The 26,704-nt window shown below is 47.8% G+C and overlaps 1 protein-coding gene across 7 annotated transcripts in view; it reads right to left on the reverse strand.

Moving 5' to 3' along the window:
• Positions 1–26,138, reverse strand: part of NDRG2 (NDRG family member 2) — a 35,112-nt gene extending 8,974 nt beyond the window's left edge. For 2 of the 7 annotated variants that reach the window (XM_029581725.1, XM_029581723.1), the window contains exons 1-10: positions 15,901–16,025; positions 6,290–6,371; positions 5,659–5,700; positions 2,428–2,533; positions 2,017–2,137; positions 1,679–1,741; positions 1,245–1,305; positions 980–1,066; positions 531–587; positions 135–238 (exon numbers count right to left, since the gene is read on the reverse strand). In XM_029581725.1, the coding sequence (XP_029437585.1) occupies positions 135–238; positions 531–587; positions 980–1,066; positions 1,245–1,305; positions 1,679–1,741; positions 2,017–2,137; positions 2,428–2,533; positions 5,659–5,700; positions 6,290–6,371; positions 15,901–15,947 (770 nt within the window). In that variant the 5' untranslated portion in view covers positions 15,948–16,025. Of the gene's footprint in view, positions 1–134; positions 239–530; positions 588–979; positions 1,067–1,244; positions 1,306–1,678; positions 1,742–2,016; positions 2,138–2,427; positions 2,534–5,658; positions 5,701–6,289; positions 6,372–15,735; positions 15,796–15,900; positions 16,026–24,180; positions 24,258–25,534; positions 25,656–25,919 lie in introns of those variants that run through there. The other 5 variants (XM_029581729.1, XM_029581726.1, XM_029581728.1 and 2 more) reach the window with 5 other exon arrangements.
• Positions 26,139–26,704: the final 566 nt, after the last annotated feature.

Consider the following 26,704-nt stretch of genomic DNA (forward strand, 5'->3'; position numbering starts at 1 on the left):
TGCAATAAAGACATGCCCAATAAAACAAACTGTAGTATCTACAGGGCTACTACAACTAATGTCTACATCTGTATCCTCCCTAGAGCGTTTCTACTGTAATAGAACCCTGATAGTAAAGTTCCCCTATTCCCTACTTGTTGTAGCTGTTGAAGTAAAGTTGATGGTTGCTGACAATGTTTGAGTTGGTCAGCGTCTCCTTGTACTGTCTCACTGCCTCAGTGTTGTTGGAAATCTCTTCCTGTGGGAGAGGAACAGGAATTAGTTTACAGGGAAACACAGATATATACAAAAAAACACACATTCCTGAAGATACAGACAGAAAGGCAGACACGGAGAGAGAAACATAGACATTCAGACATGCACACCAGCTTCCATCTCCCCACGATATGAAGCCATCAGCTCTTTCCCTTTCTTACTGGACCCAGTGGTTAAACCTTATGATTATTCACACATTTCCCTCACCACCAAGACTCAACTCCCACAGTCACCCCCAACCATTCACGTGCTCCCCTCCTTCCAGCAACACTCACTGAGCTGAAGAGGTGACCCAAAATCATCTCCGAGATAGAGGAGGTGAGACCTGTGAGCTGAAAGAGAGAGGCAGGGGTTCAGCTTTAACCTGGTGACAGACACATTCTGTTTCCAACACCCCTTTATATTTTGGCATCCTGTTGGGAGGGTGATAAGAGGCAAGCAGCAATACTTCTTTGGGTAGGCACTTTGGGGAGAGATGACTTCCTATTCATTATAAGCACAGAAGACGTTGCCATACTGGGTCAGACCGAGGGGCCATCAAGCCCAGCATCCTGTTTCCAACAGTGGCCAATCCAGGCCATAAGAACCTGGCAAGTACCCAAAATTAAGTAGATCCCATGCTACTGATGTCAGTAATAGGAGAGGCCATTCCCTATGCTGGAGTTCATTCTTGCAGAAAGCAAGTGATTCCTCTCCCCTCCTCACCCCAAACCTTGCCCCTTACCTTGTGAGCCGCCCAGTCCATCCATCCTTTGGCATTGGGGTCAATGTTGATCAGCACCAGACCCTCCACCGTGTCTGGGTGATTGAGCTGGAGTAGGTCAAAGCAGAGAGAAAAATGACTCAAATAACCTTGGGTGGTGGGGTGGGGAGAAGACAAGAGGCAAGAAAGAAAAGGGAGAGGTAGAGAGAAAAGGGAAAAAGAGAAAGAGAGAGGAGTGCAGGACAATGAGGAAAATGAAATGTTTTTACAGGCGGTCTGGACTCACCGTGTAGCGGGCGAGAACGTAAGCCCCAGCTCCAACGCCGATTCCGATGATACTACCCAAACTGAGGAGAGAAAAAGACAGGTTCAGAGCTGTGAAGCACCCTCCCTTACCCATGTAAAAAGGCAGTCTCGTGCGTGCTGATGGAGGGGGTTAACGTGTTTTTCATGACCAGTAACTGTGAGACGGCACTGTCCCTGTGCACAAGAGAGATTGCAGGGTACACAGAGCTTACAGTCAAAGCTTGGACTCAGGGAGGTGGCGTAACCTGTTGAAGATGATGGTGTCAGCAGTGGGATTGGAAGCTGCCTCCGACTTTGATGAACTGGTGTGAGAAGTGGGTTTAGAACTGGCATCTGCAGGTATCATGACCTTGCTCTGTACACTATATTACAAAAAAATATAAAATTATGAAACAATGCAAGTTATTGACTTACTTTAAGAACTGGAGGACACAAGTAATCATCTCAGCAAGCTGATCCAAGGATGGATATTGGTATCTGTCAGCGAGAGAGAGAGCAATGGTAAATATCACTTTCAATCAGAACATGACAGAATCATCTTAAAGAGAGAGCAGAGGGGCTGAGAGATTCAGGAAGGGAAATCTCTAGGGAACAGGACAGCAGAAGGCAGGATGGGACCCCTGGGGGAAAATGTCCAGGATACAGGCTGGGACAGCACAGGTTAGACCGCCTGTAACATCCTCACAAAGAGGGGCTAAGGGACAAAGGAATATCCAGGGAAGCTCAAAACAGGGTCTGAGCACCTCACTTACCCTACTGGGAATGCAGCAGCCCCCTCCTCCTGTCCAGGGGCATCAATGTGACAAACCATAAAGTTCTTCACAATTTCATGCATATCCTCATACTTGAACAGAGTTTCAAAGCAGGACTTGTCTGTAAAACCAAAGGAGACAACTTTAATAATATCCAGGAGTGGAGGGGAGAAGTGCTGATGGCAGCAGTAGGAAATGGGGGGGGAGGAGTGCTGAGGTTAGAGATGGGGATAAGCAAATAAGTACTGGGAATAGGGATGGTTGTTGGACCCTAGGGTTTGGGACAGGTGAAGCAGGGTTAGGGTTAAAGGTTCAGGATAGGTATAAGAGCACCAGGGTTAGGAATAAACAAACAAACGAGCTTCGTGGATACGGGGAGACTTAGGGGCTGGCAAAGGCACTGCCACTCACGGTTCAGCCCCACATCATGGAAAGTTATGATAGCTGGACGTTTGGGTTTTGGAGTTCCGTGGATTGTGACCTGGGCGACTCCATAGGGCGTCTCTATAGAGTGTTTCTGTCAGAATAAGAGAGAAAGAACTGCTGTAATGTGGTAAAGAGTGAAAGCGACAATACTTGCAGGGGTTGAGAGAAAGAATCACACTTTTCCCAGCTGAATTCTCCTAGGACTGAGTCTACTGTATAACACGGTAAGAAAACTGAACACGATCCCTTTCTCTCTGCTCCATTACCCAACATTCTCTTTCTCTCATGGTAAGGCAACATCACCCCTCTCCCTCCTCCTTTATAGTCCTGACCCTCTTTCATTATACTCCAATAAACAAGGAAGAATAGAGAATATGCAAAATAATTGTGCTTCAATCAACACTGCTAACCCTACCCCTTCAACTGTAATGCCTAACCCTACAATACCTTCTCAAAGAGCCTAATACTACCTCACAACTGTGATGCTTAAGCTTACTCCCCAAAACATCTAACTCTGCCCCTCAACCATAATGCCTAAACCCATTCTTCAAGAATAATTCCTAACCCTGCTCAACTATACCTAAGCCTATGACTCTTCAAATGCCTAACCTTACCCTCAACCATAATGCCGCCTACATTTCAATCATAACTCATAACCCTGTTCCTCTACCATTATGACTAACTCTGCACCTCCTCAAAATGCCTAACCCTAAGCCTTAACCATAACACCTAATCCTATGCCTGAACCGTAATGCATTACCCTGCCCCTCAACCATAATGCCAAATCCTGTACCTACTCAAAATGTCCAACCTTGCACTTCTTCAAAATACCTAACCCTAGGCCTCAACTGTACCATCTAAGCCTACCTTTCAATTGCAATGTCTTACCCTGTCCCTCAACCATAACACCTTACTCTGTCTCCTCAAAAAGTCTAACCGTACCTTTGTAATGCCTAAGCCTACCCTGCAATCAAATGCATAACCCTATCCCTCAACTAACATCTACCCATAATGCTTAACCTTACCCCTGAACTGCAAAGTCTAACCCTAAGAACTTGGCCAGCCCAAATCTTAAACCCTAATCCTACATATAATTACTAACCCTAAAGCCTACCCTATACTTGAAACCCCCAAACTCTTAATTCTAGCCCTAATTTGAACCCTAACATCAGCCTCTAATCCTAATCTTCTTCCTACTTCAGAGACCACGGCACTTTTATGCAAAATATGAAAGAGAAGCAACATATTCCTAACTCCAAAGCTAATCCCTAAATTTAACCCTAACCTTCAATTTATTCAAAATTTGACAGCTCATCAATTCGTAATCATATAACTCCTGTATGTCAATCATTGCATTGGTTACCAATTGCATTTCATATTAAGTATAAATTGGCAATCACTATTCATAACCTCCTCTATATTATAACCTTCCTTCTGCATGGACCACAGCTGTCTTAAAAATACATACTCCGGCGAGAATGCGGAGATCGAGTCAGGGCCTACTAGGTGTCCCCGCTCCCAGGGAGCGAGCCTTCTCCATAGCTGGGCCTTTATTCTGAAACTGCCTTCCAAGCGAAAGCAGACTGATAAAAGAGCCCAAATTCTTTAAAGAAAGACATTAAAAACATCCTTATGCCAGAAAGCTTATTCTTCTTGATTCTGTGATATCTGTCATCAGGAAGATTAATATTTTGTCTTGTTTTAACTGGTTTATTGTAATGTTAAGTCGTTAACTGCTTTCATTTTTATTCGTTATGTTTTTTTAAAATGTTGTATGTTCCTTGTATCCCGCCCTGAATACAGAAAGGGTGGGTAACAAATGTTTTAAAATAAATGAATACAAATAAAAATAACTTAACCTTCTACCTCTATTAAGGCTTTGAACCTCTGAATTTTTATTCAAGATAAAAGGAGAATAGCAGGGAAATAGAAGGCAACCAAATCCTTCAGATAACTTAGACCCTACCCCTAACCCCAAACACTAAACTGCATCCTAACTTGGATCCTTTCCCGAATACTGACCTGTATTCTACCCTAACCTTAACCCTCACCTGAGCCCTGACCATAACCTCTAAACCTAACTCTGGTCATAACCTCCAAGCCCTGATCCACATCCTAACCGTAACCTTGACGATGTAACCTTCACGCTGATCACAGCACTAATCTCTACTTCTTAATACTGACCATGACTAAAAATGTAACCTTATCCCTAACCCTAAACCCATCCCCTCTTATACTCAATACAGAAAACGAGGAAAAAAAAAAGAGTAGAAGTGGAATTATCCCAACCCCTGAACCCAATTCCTTCTGATCCGCACTTCAGCTGTTCGTGTGGTTTCCATGCTTTCTGTGTGAGGCCTGCAGGAGGCGTGGGGGTGGGTGGGAGTGTTCCTCCTGATGGTCAGTTCAGCAGCCTGCCTGCCCTCCCTGCCCCGCAGATTTACCTTAAGCTTGGAATGAAAGAAGCAGGCAAGCAGCAGGGGGATCATCAGAACAGGAAGCAGAAGGGCCAGGAAGTTGATGGTTATGTATTATCTGTCAAATTATCTGGGAAAGGATTTTCTGTCATTTTGGTTAGAAAAGAAAACCCTCTCTTATCCCCAGGAGAAAGAGCAGATAAGGCCTCCAGGCAGGACCCACGTTAACCCCTCCCAAAACCTTGCGCTGCAACAAAGATCCGCAGTGTTTTACAGAAAGGGATGGAAGGGAAACAACACAACAGTGTAATCGAATCTAAAAATGAGGGGGGATCATTAAATAAGTGCAGAAAATCTGTAGATAATCTCCCAGTAAAGTACAGGATTAATGATTAAAATAAACCAGGGCAGGCCAAAATCAAAAGTGCCAGCAGTTAATCCAATCGCACAGAGGAGGGATTAATAAAGGAAAAAAAAAAATCAAATCCAATTGAATGGCAAGTGGAGGCTAGAACAGCCTAAAAGCACTAAAACGATGCAGGAGGAGCAGAGTCCCGTGTCACCTGTGCTGTTGTTGTAGGGCCGAGTCCTGCCCTGCATTACCTGCAGTGCACCCCAAGGCGTAGCCTTGTCCTGCATTACCTGCGCTGTAGCCCAAAGCCAAGTCCCGCCCCCGAGCTGTACTGCAGGACCCAGACACAGGATGTAACTCAGGATCCGATACTTATAATAATTTGCCATACTGAGTCAGACCAAAGGTCCGTCAAGCCCCGTTTCCAGCTGTTGACTGTATAATTACCTGTTCTTGGTCCAGAAGTATTCTTGCAGCTAGCTCGGCTGCCTAGGGAGGAAAATAAACAAAATTGTGATAAATTTAGCTCAGAGAATCATCGCCCCTCTCTCTATGATCATGGTCTTGCTCCCAGGTCTCCTTTCCTTTTCATCTATGGCCAATTCGATTTTAGTTTTATAACAGGGTCCTATTGGTTATTTTTGGAATGAACTGTGAATGACATTAAATACAGGTTTATATATATGTCTTTCTTTAAGAAATGTATGGTTTACCATTTTGTATTAGATTACTCAATTTATTGTAATCTGTTTTACTGCTGTTGTAAACTTGCCCTGAGCATTTATATGTAAGTGCAGTGGCAGTTTTAAATGAAAGGTTATGAAGATGATAATGAAATATCTGCTCAGAGAATGTAAAAAAAAAAAAAAAATCCCTATCAGAATGAAATTAAAAAAGAGGAGCATATTAATGACATCTCCAGGGATAGTCCTCTTCTTTTGTCATCCAGTTTCAGCCTCTCTCTTCCAGGAGGTAGCGGGAAACAGGGGGGGAGGGGGGGGAGGAGACACCCCCCCCACCAAGCAAGGCTGTAGGCTATAGTCGGCCCTTTCTGTGTTTTCTCACTGTGACTCCTCACCTTCAGGGGGTCGTCCAGCAGAGGCTTGTCCTCCGTGATCTGCACCTCTTGCAGCTCAGCCATGGCAGGCCCAGGTTCACTACTGCAAAGACAGGAAGGGGCAGAGAGAGAACCATTTATTTAACTGGGCAGTCCCAAGGAGGGAAAGAGAGACCCCGTCCAAGAAGGGGAGAAAAAAAATCGCTGGCGACAGACAATAAAGGCAGAGACAAGGTAAGAAGCGGACAGTGGCAGAGAGTGCAGGACCAAAATGGGGAGCTAGACGGACAGACAGCAGTTACCAATGCTCGGTGCTATATGGTCCCCCTGTGCCAATCAGCAAGGGGATGAAAGGCTGAGAGGAGAGGAAGAGGGAAGCTTCCTTGCTTTTTTGTCTCTTGGCCACCCATCTATTGACGTTTTGTGAACCTTAACACACTGAGAGCTCTTCCCCTCTTTTAGCAGGAAAGAATTCTTCCTAAACCTGATACCATGCAAGAGAAGAGCCAGGGTGTGTGTGTGTGTGTGTGTAAGAGGGGCCTCTACCCTGAGGGAGGTAACCTCGAGGTCTGAGTGTTGGGTTCCCCTCCTTGGTCTGTTTTTAGCTTCCCCTGGGTAGAGGAGAGAATTGGAGGGGAGGGGGGCTACCTGCTCTGAACTCCCTCTTCCACCAGGAGGCAGCAAAAACAGTCTTCTAATTCTGGCTCCTACTACCAGCCTGGTTTCAATCTCGGCCTAGTCAAAAAGAAGCAAGTTAACGGGACAAGCAGCACAGAGGCTCCTGGCTTTCAAGGGTCGAATGGAGGGTCATTTTGCAGGAATGCATGAAGAGGGTAGTAAGAAACAGGTCACAGAGGCCTCAAAGCATTTCCTCCTAAAATATTCAATGACAATCTTACCCTGCGTCTCTGCCTCTTATTGTCTTGTCCCCTGCTGGAGCAAGGACAGCACAGGGGAGACAACAATCAGAACTAACGCAGGGCACGCTGCATCAATAATACCGAAAAGGGGCCGATTTACCATAGGCCTGCCCGCTTTGGCGATAACACCGAAAAGGGGTCGATTTAAAAAAGCAGCACAGACTTCTCCCAGCCATGGTCAGTCCTCTTTCCATTCTAAACAACAGGGATTCGTTCCTCCTAGCAGAGGTTTGCTTGCAAGCCTGTGCCGTGCTCCTGGTCATGTGTGCAAACATAAACATGTAATTATAGACGTGTTTGAGTGTTCCCAAGTAACTCGCATGTCGTTTGGGGTGTTTATGTTGCCGTTATTTAAAGCATTTGGGACTACGGTTGCCAAGCAGCCAGAATTTAGCAGGCCTGACCAGGTTTTTGTTTTTTTTTGTGGGGAGACTGGTGGGTGGCAGGCCAGAAAACCAGCCAACGTTAAGAGCCAGTTTTCTGCTGAGCACTGGCCTTCAGACCGGCAGGCCGAAGCAATATTGGGCGATTAAATCAGTGCACCGCTGAATGCGCGGTTGGACGCACTAGACTTAAGTCCAATGCAATACTGGGATCAGCGCGTCCAAACCAGTGCCTAGCTAATAGCGCTCATCACATATAAATTCCCTTAAATTCCACATAGATGGGGCTATTAGCTGTTACCACCCGATTTAAAACATTTCCACGCGGCCAATGCGCCCACTGTATCATGACAAATTTAGCGCCAGCCCGGGAGCTGGCGTTGAGACATTCAAAACAACAAAAAAAATACTGTTTTCTATGGCTCCTCCTATTACTGTCGTCGTGATACAAAATGGGAGGAAGAAAAATTTCTCGCCGCCCAACGTACACGCGCGATATACACGGTTCAGGCCTTGCACACTGTGCATGTTTTCTGTGCCAGCAGCTGGAGAAAATGGATGCTCACATTGTGCGTCCATTTTCCTAACCCACAACGGCAGGAATGTGTCTCCTGGGCGCCCAAAGCAGAGGAGGAGCCAGGGACACACAATTTCCCCCTAGCGTCTCCTTTTTCACGCGGCAGTTCATTACCCGATTGCATCGTACACCTGGGTGAGCGCTCAGTCACGTGCGCCCATTTTTCACACACCAATATTGCATCGGCCCCCTCCCCCTCCCCCAGGACTTTACCATTTCACAAGGTGCCGGTCTCAGACCTAACCCTGGCAATGGCAGCTTTAGTAGGCCTGGCATGGGGGGTGGCAGGAGGGTGGTTGCCCCCAGGAGGGTGGTCTCATGGTGGCCCCGACCCCACCTGGCATTCGTACAGTCCCCTGTGCATTCACGATGAGCTACTGCTATCGCCGCCGGGGTCAAGCCTCAGACTGACCCCTGCTGAAAAAAAGAAAAGATTCAATGGCAGGGGAAGGAGAAATATGGCTTCTTTTTTTTTTTTTTTTTAAGTTGGCTAAATGGAAACTTTATTTGAGACCAGTTCATGCTCAACTCTGCCAATTCGTTTTTGATCTTCTTTCTCTGTACCCTTTCCTTTGTGCGTTTTATTTCTAAAAAAAAAACAAAGGCAAGCATGTTTTAATGAGGCCACAACTCTAATTTCAAAATTCTCCATCTTCCAGTGTCAGTTCCTGCTCTTCAGTTGTCCGTGCTGTATTCATGCTCTGTACAGATCAGTGTGATGCCTGCATAGGGCTCTGATGAAGAACTGCTCTTCAGTTGTCCGTGCTGTATTCATGCTCTGTACAGATCAGTGTGATGCCTGCATAGGGCTCTGATGAAGAACTGCTCTTCAGTTGTCCGTGCTGTATTCATGCTTTGTACAGATCAGTGTGAGGCCTGCATAGGGCTCTGATGAAGAACTGCTCTTCAGTTGTCCGTGCTGTATTCATGCTTTGTACAGATCAGTGTGAGGCCTGCATAGGGCTCTGATGAAGAACTGCTCTTCAGTTGTCCGTGCTGTATTCATGCTTTGTACAGATCAGTGTGATGCCTGCATGGGGCTCTGATGAAGAACTGCTCTTCAGCTGTCTGTGCTGTGTTCTTGCTTTATATGCATCAATGTGATGCCAGCATTGAGCAATGGCTGTAGCATCATTCACTGGGCACCCACAGTTGTTAATGGTGAAAGGAGCTTTTGAAGATCTTGATAAACACTAAAATATTAGCTCTGTTGAGCTCTGTCACATTTCGAGATGGTGCTGGCCGTAAGAAGCCAAGGGTCTGTGCGTGGGGGGAGGTTCGATTTTATCTGCCGAGTGCACACACATTCTCTTGACCCCAAGACTCCCACAGGGTCACGGGGCAGAGGGGGTTTGGCACTGCCCCTGTGCAGGAATCCATGAGAACGGTTTCATTTCTGGCAGCGATGTGTGAAAACAAGGCAATCAATCTCGCCTTGTTCTGAACAGAGCGCTCTCCTGCCAGCCCCCGGGGGTGCGGGCGCAGTGCCAGCATCACCCCCTGGCACTTGGCTGAGGTTGAGCCTGAGCTGGTACATTCACTCTCTCTCTCTCTGCTCTCTTAAGGCTCCTGCTTCAAACAGTACTGTCAAACTCTATTCCCCCCCTCCCCACCATCACCAGGGGAGCGGTTTCATATTTAACCTCTGCAGACATCTTAAAAGGAACTGCAATCCTTAAAGGATAAATCACTTTATCTCTCTGTGTCAGATCTAATTTCCAGGCTCCCTCACCGACTCTCTGTGTGTGATCCTACTGTCACTATCTCCCTCATCTCCAGCTTTTCACTGTTTCTGTGGGCGTAACTCCAGGGGAGTCACTTTATCTCCCTGTGCCTCAGCTCTAATCCCCGGCTCTGTCACAGGCTCTGTGTGTGACCCTACATTCACTAGCTCCATGTGCCTCAGTTCTATCCCAGGCTGTCACTGACTCCTTGTGTGACCCTGGAGGGAGTCACGTTATCTCCCTGTGCCTCATTTCTAATCCCCAGCTCTGTCACTGTGTGTGACCCTGAGAAAATCACTTTATCTCCTTGTGCCACAGTTCTAATCCCTGGCTCTGTCACTGACTCCTTGTGTGACTCTAAAAGGGATTCACTTTATCTTCCTGTCCTTCAGTTCTAATCCTGGCCTCACCACTGACCTTGTGGGTGACCTTGGGTAAGTTTCTAGTACCTTTCCTCCAGTCCTAAAATCAAAGCCAAACAACAAAAAAAAAAAAAGGATTTGACAGTTTAAAAAAAAGAAAACCAACCCCACACCCATCCCTCTGAGCAAACACAACAAAGCAAGAAAAGAGGGCCACTTGTTTTCTATATGAATTATTCAGGTGTAAGATTATAGTTTATGGTTTACTGACTATCTTACAGAGATTGGGAGAAAGACTCACAGAGACACAAAGAGAGAGGGAAATGAACAGCATCAGATACAGAGACTCGGAGAGAGACAGACTGTGACGCATGGGGGAAAGAGGGAAAAACAGACAGAACGTACAAATGATTTTACATGAAAAACTGAAATCATTAAAAGAAAACCAGAAAGGACTAGAATTCTTTTTGCGCACGGGGGGAAAATACTTGCGACCATAAATTATCTCTGTTGAAAAGGACCATGCACCCCCCCCCCCTGAAACCAATAGTGGCGGCTCTTGCCGTGAGAACGCCGAAACTCAAGCCCCTTCCCGCTGGGAAAGTCTCCTGTCAAAAATGGGTAGGGGGGGGGGGAATGATCCACACCGTAACGTTCCTTTCCATGGCAGCTCCAAGCACAAGGGCTACTGGACCTAGCAAAAGAGTTCAGCTGACCATCAGGATCCTCTCCTTGGCTGGGGAATTACCTGTGCGCCTGCGTTATTTATTTTTGAGAAGCTGGAAGTTTGAGCTGAGGATGGGCTCAGCCTGCCTCTGGCGACCTCTCATAGCTCCCAGGTTGGTCAGGATCAGGCTCAGCTGGTTCTTGTTTGCATCTATGGGTCTCTAGCTTAAACTTCTTTACAAAAGCCTGTCTCTGACCAGATGGGGGTAGTTTATCACCCTTCCCCCATTGGGCCCCTCCCTCCGCCTGAGAGGTTGACTAAGTAGAGAGATATGGAATGAGCTGGTCCTGAACTTGCTCCTGTTTCCATGGACGGGACATCACTGGGGAGGACCCAAGGGCAATGGGGCATCCAGGATACAAGTACCTAGGCAGTTCTCATCAGCCCTAGGGTAGGGGGCAGTCACTTGCCAAGATTTTCAGGGGCAGGTTTCAATCCAACCTGGTTATTAACATGTACCCTAAAATATGCTGGAGCTTGTAGTCTCCAGGGCAATGGAGACAAAAGATCCCAGAATTCAGGACAGCAGACATTAGGAAAAGGGCCAGCAAGGTCTGATCTAAGGCAGCTACCTCACACCAAACAAGCTGATATTACTCCCCCTCCCATTGCAGGCATGGGCTTGTAGGTCTCACTTAAACATGCATACCCTAGAGGAAAGGCGAGATAGGACAGAGACATTCAAAGCTCTTCAAGGTTTCCATGCACAGGAGGCTCTAAAACGAGGGGTCAGGAGATGAGGCTGAAAGGGGGCAGACTCGGGAAAAATCTCCGGAAATATTTCTTTACAGAGAGGATAGTAGATGCACGGACCGGCCCCGCAGTGGCAGTGGTGGAGGCAAAAAAAGTAACTGAAGTCCAGAAAGCCTGGGATAGATACAGGGGAACTCTAAGGAAGTGATGAGAATATAAAGCTAAATTAATTGGGTGGCCTGGAGGGGCCATACTGTCTTTTTCTGCTGTCATGACTCTCCCTAAGAAAAACAGGAACTATATTTCTTTGCATGCAATGATGTCAAAAGCATGCCTGGGTCAGCCAGCTAAGGTGACCTGAGATGAGATGGCAACCCTTGCTTATAATTTATTTCAAAGATTTATTGCCCACTCTAAACTAGAGTCGGGTCCAATCATCCCCACCCACTGAGGGGCCATTTCTCCGCCCCACAACCCTGCTGGGGGAAGAAGGAGGGGTCTCCTACAGCCTCTCCAACGGGAAGGGATGTGTCGGGGTATGTATGAATGTGGGCATGTCTCCACACTCACATACGTGGGGTACTCTCTCACTTCAGGATGAAAGACCTGTCCAGGCAAGAAGAGTTAAAGAGATCAGCTCTCTCCCACAGGGGAAACCCAGGCTGGGAGAGCAGGTTAAACCAGCTTCTCTCCATCCTGCTCATTAAAGAGCTGCCAAACCACATGAGCTCCAGCAGGCGGCAAGGCGGAGGAGGGACCTCAGCCCTGCCACTGGCAGTTTCAACATGTCCTTGAAGAGCTGCCGTCAAGGTCGTTTCACCTGCTTCCAGCCCCTCTGACAACCCAAGAGGGCACCTGTGCACCTTATCCCTCAGGAAGGTGACCCCAGATTCAAAATACACAGGAATGGAGCTTGATCCCTGCCGGCTGATGCTTCTACTGCAGCGGCTCCTTGCCCCTCACTCTCTCCAAAATAATAACCAAAGGGATAAACTCTATCCGGGGCTCCCAAGGTGACCATTAATCCAAATGAAGAAGATAAACTCTTTCTGTCTTGCAGGTGACTTTAAAGCCGGTAGCTCAGTTGCAATATGAGTTTATTTTGTTACATTCATGGGGTTTTTTTTTGGGGGGGGGGGTTGTATTTTGGGGGCTTCTGACCTACTGTTTTACAAATGTGTTGGTATTCCCACTACAGCTAGTGTCAGACCCACACCTGTTCAACCAGGGCACAAACTACATCTGTTCTGTGGAGCCCCCTACCCCCACCCAAGATCAAGAACTAGCAACCAAAAACAAAAAAAATCTAAACAAACCAACCAAACCTGAAACAAAATAAATTCACAGTAAGCCTTAAGACTGACAAGGACAGAATTCCATCGCAAGTTAATGGCAACTTTTAAGTGTAACTGCACCTGCAACACCATTAAAAGATAAAATGCCTAGTAACTATTATATTCTGTAACAGATAATACTGGCAGTGCAGATTAGCAATTCTACTTTGTATCTTAATCAGGGATTCTTTTCACTGGAGGGGGAGACTTTAATACCAGCAAAGAACACATGCTGAGTGTCCTTCTCCACTGCCACTCTGCAGTACCCGAGTGAAAAAAATGTGACCTGTAACCTGTAAAACTGCACAAACCTGAAATGAGAATAACAGAATAGACTCACATGCAGCCACCAAAAGGGATCATTATTACACATAGAGGGGAAAGACTAAATAAAGGCAGATAACTCTCTCTGTTTCTATTTGAACAAGGGACTTGTCCCAGAGACACAGGCTGAGTGGAGATCAGAGCTCTGTTTATTTATAAACAGGGAGGCCACCAGGGTGCCAGTGTCATTGAGGCCATATGGGATGTGGTAATCCGCTGTAGTCTCAAAGGTTGTCACTGGATGGATGGCAGCTGGAATGTCCCCAGAGGTGAAAATGCTTTTAACGAATATTAGCTGGCAGAGACTTATGATGTTACTGATGTGTAGAAATTCACTCCGTCCACCTGCTACTCCAATACCGAGTCCCTCCCCACCCCCACACATGCAATATACCTATCTTACAGCACCCCCCCCCCACCTCCAGAAGCTCTGCCAATGTACTTCACTCCTGCCCCACAGCATCCATTCTATTACAATATGGAGACTCCACACACAGATCTATCGTTGCACCTCAGTCATGCCTTGCAGCACTGCCTGCTAATCAAAAACTGAAACAAGAACTTTCTCTCCCTTTCACTGGCACATATAGAGAGCTCTGCCAATTCACCTCAGTCCTGCCCTGCTGTACCCACTGCTATTCTAGAACAGAGACTCACACTTACAGCTCTGCCAGAGCACCTCAGTCCTGCCCTGCTCACACTCTTTGGCTAATCACTGCCATCATAAAACCCAAGATATGGCTAGCAAGATGTGTCCTAGTTCTGAGAAAAATTCACAACCCAATCATGGAGGTGGCGGCCACAATAACCAGTATGATCTGGGAAATCAGGGATAATGAAAAAGAATATTATGCCCCTTAAGTTTGGAGAGCTTTCTGGGCAAACCTGGCTGTAACATCCCGCTGTTAAATACATTAACTATGTGATGTAAACGTCCATTTGTGATGTTAAAAAACACTGTAAATATTATAAATATTTTGTTTACAAATACAGTAGAATTACCCTTTATTCTAATACTGAAGACCACCTCCCAACACACACACACAGCTCTGCCGATGAAACTGACTACCGTATTTTTCGCACCATAAGATGCACTTTTTTCCCCCCAAAAGTGGGGGAAAAAATGTCTGTGCGTCTTATGGAGCGAATGTAACGTCTCTCCCTCTCGCCCGTCGTCCCCTTCCTCCTCCTCCCAACTCAGCCCAATCAATATGGCGCAGGTCAAACATCAGCTGTTTGAACCGCGTGCGCTAGGGAGGCCCCTCCAGTCCAAACATCTCCCTGCTGGTCTGCTGTTCCCGGGGTGCATCTTACTGCGAAGGTCAGTGGCACCCCAGGAACAGCAGACAGGCAGGGAGCTGAAGCTCTGCTGGCAGAAGACGATACATGGCATCAAAGTTAGTACAGGCCATTTCCTCCTCATTTGTTTAGACATATTAGAAAATCATGAGGGTAATACATTATATATATATTATGATAAAATGTTTCATGCATTTGACCTGCGCCACCATAACTGATTGGGCTGAGTTGGGAGGAGGAGGAGGGGGATGGCGCGCGAGAGGGAGAGACGCTACATTCGCTCCAGGGGGGAACTCTGTACAGAGCCCGTCATGGGGACAGAATTTTTTTTCTCTTATTTTCCTCATAAGAACATAAGAAAATGCCATACTGGGTCAGACCAAGGGTCCATCAAGCCCAGCATCCTGTTTCCAACAGTGGCCAATCCTCTCTAAATCCTAGGTGCTTCTTATGGTCAGGGGCGTCTTATGGTATTTCAATGGATTTCAAACTTAGGCCTTAAGATATATCCTATGTTAGGCACATAATGCAAATAAATGTTAGGCTGAAGTTTTGCCACCCCACTAGAAAATTCTAAACAATGTCTTATGAACGCATCTTCCAAAACAACACTGGCTTTTGTTTTCTGTCTTCACATACAAATTTTGCACACAATAGTCAGGAAATTTAGCTCAGGATGTGAGCTCCCCCCCCCTCCCCCCAAGAGGCCCTCAAACCTGAAATGTAAGTGAAGTTCTCAGCGCACCCTCCCCCACCAGGGATGGAGAAAGGCAGAAAAAGACCCCACGGCCCATCCAGTCTAATTTATCTAGCTCCCATCACTCCCTCAGAAATCCCCCTGGCATTTATCCCGTGCTTTCTGGAATTCGGACAAGGTCCTGAAGGAAAAGTCCCTCAACGGCCACTGGCCAAGTCAGACTCGGGAGCGCCGGCCCTTATCCCTGGCAGTGAGGTACAAGAAATAGATCAACTGCTGGGGCATCCAATTTGTGACCCGGATTGACCTCTACTGGGAGGCAGGACCCTGGGCTCGATGGACCTTGGTCTGACCAGGCCCGGCCCTTCTTATGTTTAAAACAACAACAACAACAACAAAAAAAGAGCACAGCAGTAGCCGGGCCTACCGTCACCATGGCAACCTGTCCTTTCCCAGAGAAATCTCCAGCCAGTTTCTTTATTTTGCCTCTTCCCACCCCTTCCCTTTTCGTGTAATTTCTTCGTGCACAGGAAATGGTGGATTTAACACCAAAGCCCTCTCCATGTTATTTTTTTTCAAAGGTTCTCCCCACCTCACGGCTATAATTTCCCATGATCCCTCGGGGTGGGAGGCAGCCATGTTGGTTGAAGACAAGACACCCCCTCCTCCCTCTGCCTCTGCTACCCGGATCCGACCGGTTTGTGCCCGACTGTGAGGTCGAGGGCGTCACGCACGGCACGAACCAATCACAAGCTCCTGCCTCCCGTCCTACGCGCGCGCGCGCGTCGGCGCCTCCCCCCCCCCCCCCCCGCCCTTCTCCTTGATAGCGGCTCGCGGCCCTGTTTACCAACATGGCCGCTGTCTCGTCGCCCGGGGTCTGGCAGGAGAAAGGGAAGGGAATGGGCGGGGCAGCTTCCAAAGAAACCGCACAGCCATGTTTTTTCTTTCTTTCTGTCACCTGGGAACGAGAGCCTGGGGCAACCACACGTCCGTTGCCCCGCTCCTCGAGGCAGCATTTTTTGAACCAGGGGATACAAACTTCCCCTGCAAAATAAACAAGAGCAAGAAAACCTGGCACCTATTCAGAAGCGGTTGCACCTCGGGACTTACTGGCCCCAAGGGCAGAGCAGCCTCCAAAGGAGACATTTTTTTCCCCCTGAATGAAAGGCCAGCATTGTGTGGAAAAGCCGCAATGTAAATGCTAAGTTATAGCAACAAATGCACTTGTTATATAAAGTGTGGCTTGTGTAAACAACACCAGAACGTCCTGCGGCACAGGGAGATCCCTCACACACACACACACACACATTAACTGTCCTGAGACACAGGGAGATCCCTCACACACACACACACACACTTTAACTGTCCTGAGACACAGGGAGATCCCTCACACACACACACACACACACACACTTTAACTGTCCTGAGACACAGGGAGATCCCTCACACACACACACACACAAATACTGTCCTGAGGCACAGGGAGATCCCTCACACACACACACACACACTTTAACTGTCCTGAGACACAGGGAGAGCCCTCACACACACACACAAATACTGTCCTGAGGCACAGGGAGATCCCTCACACACACACACACACACACACATATACTGTCCTGAGGCACAGGGAGATCCCTCACACACACACATTAACTGTCCTGAGACACAGGGAGATCCCTCACACACACACACACAAATACTGTCCTGAGGCACAGGGAGATCCCTCACACACACACACACACACACACACACACATATACTGTCCTGAGGCACAGGGAGATCCCTCACACACACACACACACACACACATATACTGTCCTGAGACACAGGGAGATCCCTCACACACACACACATATACTGTCCTGAGGCACAGGGAGATCACACACACACTAACTGTCCTGAGACACAGGGAGATCCCTCACACACACACACACACAAATACTGTCCTGAGACACAGGGAGATCCCTCACACACACACACACACACTTTAACTGTCCTGAGACACAGGGAGAGCCCTCACACACACACACAAATACTGTCCTGAGGCACAGGGAGATCCCTCACACACACACACACACACACATATACTGTCCTGAGGCACAGGGAGATCCCTCACACACACACATTAACTGTCCTGAGACACAGGGAGATCCCTCACACACACACACACAAATACTGTCCTGAGGCACAGGGAGATCCCTCACACACACACACACACACACACATATACTGTCCTGAGGCACAGGGAGATCCCTCACACACACACACACACACACACATATACTGTCCTGAGACACAGGGAGATCCCTCACACACACACACATATACTGTCCTGAGGCACAGGGAGATCACACACACACTAACTGTCCTGAGACACAGGGAGATCCCTCACACACACACACACACATATATACTGTCCTGAGACACAGGGAGATCCCTCACACACACACACATATACTGTCCTGAGGCACAGGGAGATCACACACACACACACACACACACTAACTGTCCTGAGACACAGGGAGATCACACACACACACACACACACACTAACTGTCCTGAGGCACAGGGAGATCACACACACACACACACACACACACTAACTGTCCTGAGGCACAGGGAGATCACACACACACACACACACTAACTGTCCTGAGACACAGGGAGAGCCCTCACACACACACACACACACACAAATACTGTCCTGAGGCAGGGAGATCCCTCACACACACACACACACACATGAGGCACAGGGAGATCCCTCACACACACACACATATACTGTCCTGAGGCACAGGGAGATCACACACACACACACACACACACTAACTGTCCTGAGACACAGGGAGATCACACACACACACACACACACACACACACTAACTGTCCTGAGACACAGGGAGATCCCTCACACACACACACACACATATACTGTCCTGAGACACAGGGAGATCCCTCACACACACACATATACTGTCCTGAGGCACAGGGAGATCACACACACACACTAACTGTCCTGAGGCACAGGGAGATCACACACACACACACACACACACTAACTGTCCTGAGGCACAGGGAGATCACACACACACACACACACACACACTAACTGTCCTGAGACACAGGGAGATCACTCACACACACACACACATATACTGTCACAAGCCGGAGCGATAAGGTGCATCCAGCCTAGAGCATGGGGTTTCCTCGTGGTTGAGCGCACATTTTTTGGCGTGCAATAACAGTCCAACGCAGCAAGGAAATTAGCACGTCTAAACCAAGCGTCCTAACAAATGCGTACCGGAAAGCGCCCATTTCTTTTAAATTCCATGTAAAGGAAGACGTTAGTAATTACCGCTCGATGCGGGAAAGTACGCCCAAAGTCTTGGGTGCCTGATGCACACTTTTTTTACGCCAGAAAATTAACTCCAGCTCTGGAGATGTTTACTTGTCGTCAAGGGCACACGAGAAACAAACAATTTGGTCCTCTGTATTGCGATACATATGTCCTTTGTAGAGTAGGGTTGTTTAGAGAGATTAGTATAAGATTTCGCTATTTAGGGTTAGAACAAAAAATTAAAATATATATTGATTTGCATCCAATGCAAGAAGATTGGTATATAAAACCCAAAAATAAAATAAATAAATATATATATATTGGGCTTATTGGCACGAAGCATGATGATTAGCTAAAAGACACCTTAAAAATTAGTGGGTGATCCCTTTTAGTAAACCACTGGCATTGCAGATGTCTGTAACTTCATGTAGGCAATGCACTTTTGTTAGGAACAAACGATTTAGATGTCTGAACAGAAGAAATTGCCATACTGGGTCAGACCAAGGGACCATCAAGCCCAGCATCCTGTTTTCCAACAGTGGCCAATCCAGGCTACAAAGAACCTGGCAAGTACCCAAACACTAAGCAGATCCCATGCTACTGATGCCAGTAACAGCAGAGGCTATTCTCTAAGTCAACTTGATTGATAGCAATTAATGGACTTCTCCAAGAACTTCTCCAAACCTTTTTTAAACCCAGCTACACTAACTGCACTAACCACATCCTCTGGCAACAAATTCCACAGCTTAATTGTGCGTGGAGTGAAAAATATTTTTCTCCAATTAGTTTTAAATGTGCTACTTGCTAACTTCTGTTGGTAGACCTCTCATGATTTTAAAGTCATCTGTCACATCCCCCCTCAGCAGTCTCTTCTCCAAGCAGAACAGCCCTAACTTCTTTAGCCTTTCCTCATAGGGGAGCTGTTCCATCCCCTTTATCATTTTGATCGGCCTTCTCTGTCGTAACTATATCTGTGTACTTTATGCAATATACTTTTGAGCGCCAGAAACACATATTTCTCCCTAGCGTGCCCTTTTTGAATGCAGCTTCGATTTCTCTTTGGTCACACAGAGGATGTGGATGCGCATGCTTTAGGAAAATGCGTGTCTTGTTGCATTTTCCTTTCAGCGGAAGAGCAGGGATTAGAAAGAAGGCACCTGATACCCTCCCCCCTCTCTTCCCCTGGTGGTACCATACGCTGCCATGTGGGAGGATTTGTGTTCACATTCCCGAGCCTGTGCATGGGGAGAAGGGAAGAGGAGAAGCACCAGTCATCACCCACTGACCAGACCAGGGATGCAGAAAGAGATTTAAGAAAGCTTGGAGAGTGGCTGAAGATTTGGCAGCTGGGATTAAAAGCCAAGAAGTGCACAGTCATGCATCCAAAAGAGCTGTATGCGATGGGGGGTGAAATACTAATGTGCACGGACCGGGAGAGGGATCGTGGGGTAATAGCGTCTGGAGATCTGAAGGCAACAAAGCAATATAACAAGATGATGGCTAAAGCCAAAGGGAACTTGGGCCTCCTAGAGAGCAGAAAAACCAGCAGGAAAAAGGTGCACCGAGCAAACGTTATCACCCTTAACAGAAGGTACAGGGTAACCTGCATGGAGTGGTAGCTATTACCCTTAGCAGAAGGCATGGGGTGTGGTGGTGGGGGGGGGAGGGTAACTGCACAGAGAGGCAGTTATTACCATAAGCAACTTGCTGGGCAGGCTTGTTGGAGCGTTGGTTTTTATCTGCCATCAATTACTATGTTACTGTGTAAACTGGGTTCCGGAGTTGGGGATTACAGCTGAGGCATAGGGAGTTAAGATGATTTCTTACGACTGTGTTCCCACTGGATGAGGTCTACAGTAGTGGCCCATCTGTTGATGATGATTGGCACTGCAGTATTGCACCTTTTCACTCGGGGGGGAAAAAAAAAAAAAAAAAAAAAGGAAAACCTAGGTGCTTTATAAAAAAGATAAATTTCAAACACCATGTTCAGGATGCTGGCCCTTTCCAAACCTGTTTCTGAAGATTTAATTGTATGATGCAATGATTTGTTTATTGTGAACAGCAGCTTACCGCACACGTGCATGTGTGGGTGTGTCATCTTTCACGTGTGCGCAAACATGAAGTGCCTTACATAAACCAAACAGTATTAGGAAAAGAAAAGTAAAAAAAAATCACTAGTGATTCTGTGAATCTTCGTTTTAAGAAAATGGCGACCATGTTTCCTTAGCCGTTTGGTACACATCAACGATGGCTGTGCATGTTAATTCCATTCATTTCTTTAAAAAAATGACGATCATGACTTGATTGCTATCTTCACTAGTATCCCTATCATGAATTGATCGATATATTCAATCCATTCATTAAATGAGAAAAAAAAATACAGTATTTTTCTGGCAAAGGTTGAGTTTCCAGTAATTGAGTGTCTTTGTTCCATGTTGTCTTTCTCTGTCTTAGACCTCAACACTTCAAATAGCGGCCAGCTTCTAAGATTAGTAAGGCACATATAGAAAAGCTGCCCCAAAGCTGGTACCGAGTTAGAAAATATTGCTAGACTGGAATCTCTCTCGTTGGGGATTGCAGAGAAGGGTTTCTTCAGAATCACTAGGAGCAGCATCCCAGAGGTTGGTTCTAATTCCTGGAGACTCCGGGGCCATCCCTGCAGAGGTGGTGACATTTTTATTATTTTTTTTTTTTTTAAAAGGCCATAGACATTTTATTCGATCTTTAACGTTGGGTCTTGGGGGCAAAAGTTCTTCAGCGCAGCTTGTGGCAAGGCTTTGCTTGAATGATTTTTTTTTTCCAGCCTTCCAGAAGTTGGGGGTAAATTAAATCCTTGGATCAAAGGATGTGTTTACTCCAAATTTGTGCAAGCAAATGACTTTTTGCATTTGCTTGCCCCTAGTAAAATTAGTAAGACAGTAGATGTTGGCAGGTAAGGACCAGTTAGCCTATTCAGTTTGTCCCGAAGGATATCTCCCAGGTATCAGTTGCACAGGCTTGTCCACCTGCAGGAGATCATTCCTTCTGCCCACGCCTCTACCTCCTTGGCACAGTCTGTCATATCTGAGAAGGCAGTAAAGCTCTTCTGCCACCATGTCAGGTGGTGGTCCACCTTGCCTCCTTTTCCTGGGAGCCTGATGCAGCCACACCATCGCTCCGTGGCAGTCTTCTCCCCTTTTTTTCGGCCTTCTGTTCCATGCGGTTGAACATACCGGTTTCCATAATTACTGCAACATCTAGAATTCCCCTCCTGCCCCCTTCTCTTACAGATACCGCTGCTCTTCAGGCTTGGTCCAAGCTTGCTTAGGTTTTGTCTCGGTGATTCAGTTTGTTCCGAGGGCTTGGCTAGGATGGCGGTGTAACTGGATTTATAGCTAGGTTCCAGATCACTGGGTGGTTATAAATCCTTCCCTCGGAATGTGTAAAACTAAACACACAAGTGCGATGCAGCTCTGGAAACCAGAAGAAAACCCTGCATTATTCAAATCATTTGCTGAGAGCTTTGGAGCTGGGTGTTGGATCCTAGCCTGGCTTTGTTGGTGGAGGGCAGCACAGAACCCTCGCTGACTGCCCCGCTGCTCATCCCAGGGCAGGTGGGGTCGAGACGTTTAATACCAACCTTCAAACCACTGAGAAAACGAAGCCACGGCAATGTTACATTTCTCCTTCCCAGGGGGTGCATCCATGGGACAGGAGTCGGCAGTTTGCACACGTGAAGGATTTTGACCAAGAGTCAGTTTTGGTGTAAGGCACAGGATGTGCAGCTGAAAGATTTGGAGGGAGGCCTTAAGTTGTGGTGGGAGGGAAGAGGCCTGAGGCTTAGGCCTTTCGGCACCTGTTGGGAAGGGTCCTGAAGTCCTTAAATGCTCAACAAGGAGCGAGTCCTTATGAAAATGTCAGGAATCCAAGATGGCACTTGAGAGAGGAAGCCCCTATGGAGTTTATATTTTATCTTCTTTTTAAACAACAGAATAGTAAAAAAAAAACAAAAGGGGGCAGTGTGAAATCTCATCCCTGCGAATTTCTGTCGGTCGGGTCGTTGGGCCAATAGATCAATGCGTGGTCCGTCAGCCACGTGTTCTCAGGAGCAGCAGGGAGGACAACGAGTGCGGTGCCACTTTACCCAGATGCCGATGTTATCACCTGAGTTCAGGAGATTTATTACCCCCCATCCTCACCCCCAACTGAATAACTTGGGATGTCCTAATCTTCGCCTTGTTGCCTTTGAGCCTCCCGCTCTTCTCTCGGAAACGGGGGGGGGAGGGGGGGGGGCGGCTTCAGACCGCGCCACGTCGCAGCGAAGCGTACGAGCGCCGGAGACAGTGAGGAGAGGCACCGACGACTCGGGGACGGCAGAGCTCTGCACCGGCCGGAGGAGCTGTTCTCCTGGCTGATCTCTCCCCCCACTCGCATTCTTGGAAGAGCACATGTAAGTGATCCTTCTGCAGCTGCCTCTTCGCCGGTCGTACAGCCCCGAGTGCAGGATAGAACGCCGCACGCACCGTGAAGTCACTGAACTGAGCCTGAGGTCCTGCGTGAGGATATGATCTCGAAGGGCAGTGTCAGGAACAGGATAATAAAGCCGAGGGGGGTGGGGAGCAGTAACCCTCGGACACGGGTTACGCGGTACCTTTTGGAGATTTGGAAAGGATGTCGGGGGGAAACTGTGCTCCCCTTGCTTCAAAAACCGTACGAGCTTCTATCTGCTAAATGTAGGGTTGGAAGCCTTGATGTGACCACAGGTGGTCGGTTGTCCCTGGACAGCTTGGATTTAAGACACTGGAAGTGTCCCAGGAAGAATCGAGTTTTAGAGCCTGCCAAAGACTGTACTCTGTCAGCAGGGTGACTCGTGTTAAGTGGAGAACATTTTTTTTTGGGGGGGGGGGGGGGGGGGTGGAAATGGGGGCTGTGTCATAAATAGGGCCCACTGGTACCCAACTTTGTCTTAAATTTCCCTGCAAGCTTTTGCTTCCCCCAATGAAGGGGAAAAAAAAAAAAAAAAAGGGAATGACAAAGCAGGTCACAGAACACCACACGTAAAATACTCAGCAGAGTGACAACGTTACCCCTGCCTGCCGCCCAGCCAATCCGATGATAAACCCGTAAATGTGCCACCCAAGCCATTCCCCAGAGCTCCCCCCCCCCCAGATAATATCATGATCACAAACCAAGCTGCTCCCATCCCACCGCCCAAATACCCAACCCCTCTTGTTGCAGGCTACTTTCTCCAATTTGTAGCATTTGTCCAAACGACCACGGCCTACGATCTCCTAAAAACTTGTAATTTTCACCGGGAGCGGGTTCCGCCGCGCAGAGGCGCGGAGCCTGTGAGTGAACGCCTGCTTTTCCAGGCGAACCTCGGATCTCTTTGGTGGGGGGGAATAAATCGGTGGCGCTGCTGAGCTGTCTGCGCTCCCCCTCCCTCCCTCCCCAACCCCCATCCGCCGACGCTACCGAGCGAGCCGGTTCCCACATGGGGGGGGAGAGATTTTTTTTTGGGGGGGGGGGGTCGCTCCCAGGCTTTGAACTCACTTTTCAGGCTTGCTGCGGGGAGGGGGGGGGGGGTGTCTCGCAGTGCCTGCTTCCTCCACTGGAAGATCAGCAACTTCCTGGTGCCAGAATGCATCAGGAGCAGGTGGGGAGGAGAGAGGGAGGGGGAAGAAAAAAAAATACAGGATCAGTCTCATCCGTTTCCTTCTATTTATACCACTAAGGGATAAAAAAAAAAAAAACGTTAGCCATAGAGGCGCTCTCATCGCATGACAGGGTGAATAACTACATTTATCTCTGCACATTCTGGTGCCACGGACCACTTATTACGCCTTGATATCACCTGCTTACACCGGCAGCGCTGCCTGGTGGCCTAACCATGCTACTGCAAGGGAGAGTGTCTCAAACAAAACACATAAACAGCACTTAATTACATCCCCCCCCCACACATACACACACCTAACGGATCCGCACATTTTTCACGCTGTCTGCACTGTAGAATAGATCAGAGAGTTATTTTATCACAGGCACTGATTAGCACATCATGCGGCCTCTATGTTGGAAAATTGAATAGTGGCTTATTCTATTGCAGGCACCCATTGGTGCGTTTCCCACGGCGTCTGCGCTGTTGAATGGAATAGCGGATTAGTCTATCACAGGTGTTGATCGCTGCATTCCTCACAGCGTCTGCGCTGTAGAATGGAATAGTGGATTATTCTGACACAGGCGCTGCTTGGCATGCTTCCCATGGGATCAGATTAGAGGTCACAGAAGCTTATGTCAGCATATTTAACATACATCACTTTTCTTTACATACCTATACAACGCGACTATCCACCCATGGGTCTTCAGTCTTTATCTGGCCCTTTTACACTCCCTGCCTCTCCCTGTTTATTTCTCTCTTCCCTGCCCCTTTTCTCTCATCTCCTGCCTTGTCGCCCCCATCTCTTTCTCTGTAGCACACCCTGTGGCTGGCTTTCTTCTCCCTTCCTCCGTGCATATTATAGGGTTTATATGCATGCACACACTGTACAGAATCCACAGCCTGTGCCTAGACTGTGCTAGAGAGAAGGCAGTGCAACACATGGTAAAAAAAAAAAAAGCATATGTCAATTAGTGAAAACAGATAAAAAGATTTGAAGGGAAAAAACAAAAAAAACACCGAAGAACACAGCAGCAGCAACCAACAGCTGCTGTCCCACTATATAAAAACACAACCAGACACCCAGAAACAGGAACATGTACGTAAATCTATCCTTGCACACCCAGAACAAGCAGCTATGCTGGACGTACACTTTATAAATACACAGCGTCTCTGGGCGCTGGTGCTCACAAAATACAGACTGCACACGTATAGCTATGGTCCATGCCGGAGAAATAGCAGATTTATGCTCACCTACAGATTTCTATAGCAGGCGCACGTAAGCAGCCGAGTGCATATAAGCTCTGTTTACATTCGCATATATTTTGTGGATGAACACTACACACCCACTCAGATATTTGGATTCCCTCCTCGGTCGGAGTCCCAACTCCACCCCTCTTCCCTGGCTTCCCCTCTTGCTCTGATCCTCAGCTCTCCCCCTTACCCACCCACCCATCTACCCACCGGGCTTGTCACACAAAGAGCCTAGCCAAAGCATGGGGAGGGGTCGGGGGTAGGTTGGGGAGGGGGTGGGGTGGCTGACCTAACCCTCTTTGCTTTTGCCTCCCCCCCACCACAGTAGGACGGAGAGAACAGGGGGAAGGAAGGAAGGGTGGGAGCTGGTTTGCATTATATTTACCTGCTTTTCTTTTGCTCAGCAGTGGGTTGGGTGGGAAAGTAAGGGGGGGGGGAGGGCTTTGAGTTTCTAGGGCGCGAGGGTTGAGACTGGCAAAGCCGGCTTTCTCTTCTGGATGCTGGGGGGGGTGCTCCAGTGGGTTTTCTGTTGCCTTTTAGGATATATTTATTCCCCCCGTCTGTATTTCTGTCTGGCTTTTTCTCTATTCCTCCTCTACTTGCCTTTGGGTAGGAGGAGCCAAAAAAAAAAAAGCCAAGCGGAGCTCCAGCCCTCTCTGAGTCAGAAAGAGACAGGGCCACGCCCACTTCTCCCCTCCCTCGCGGCAGACAGGCGGTGGCTGGGACTGCAAGCTTTTCGTGTGCCCCCCCCCCCCCTCCCCGGAGTCTGCTAAGCCAACCCACCTTCCCAAGCCTGGCTGTCAATCCAGGGACTGCAGCCCTAGCACTGGAAGAGGCAGGGGGAGAGGGAGGAGAGCAGCGCGGCGAGGTGTGGCAGACTGCAGGAAGAGGGAGGGCACATCCCCGGGGGGGGGCTGTTGTTTTTATTTTGAAGGTTACCAGCGCCTTATAGTGCCCTCCCTTACCAGAAGCCTAGAACAGGGCAAAAGAAACAGAAGGAGAAGCAAAGAAAGGTAGAAAGAAAGAGAGAGACGGTTATTTTGTGTGCATGGGAGAGTTAAATAAGCAGACAAAAGCCGTTCACCCCACACGGCAAACAGGCTACTGGAGTCTCCTCTGGTATTTTCAGCCCCTGCGCGCTCTCCATTTTTTGCTGGCATCTGCCCTGGT

The sequence above is a fragment of the Rhinatrema bivittatum genome, chromosome 16 (assembly GCF_901001135.1).
Source record: "Rhinatrema bivittatum chromosome 16, aRhiBiv1.1, whole genome shotgun sequence".
Lineage (NCBI taxonomy): Eukaryota > Metazoa > Chordata > Amphibia > Gymnophiona > Rhinatrematidae > Rhinatrema > Rhinatrema bivittatum.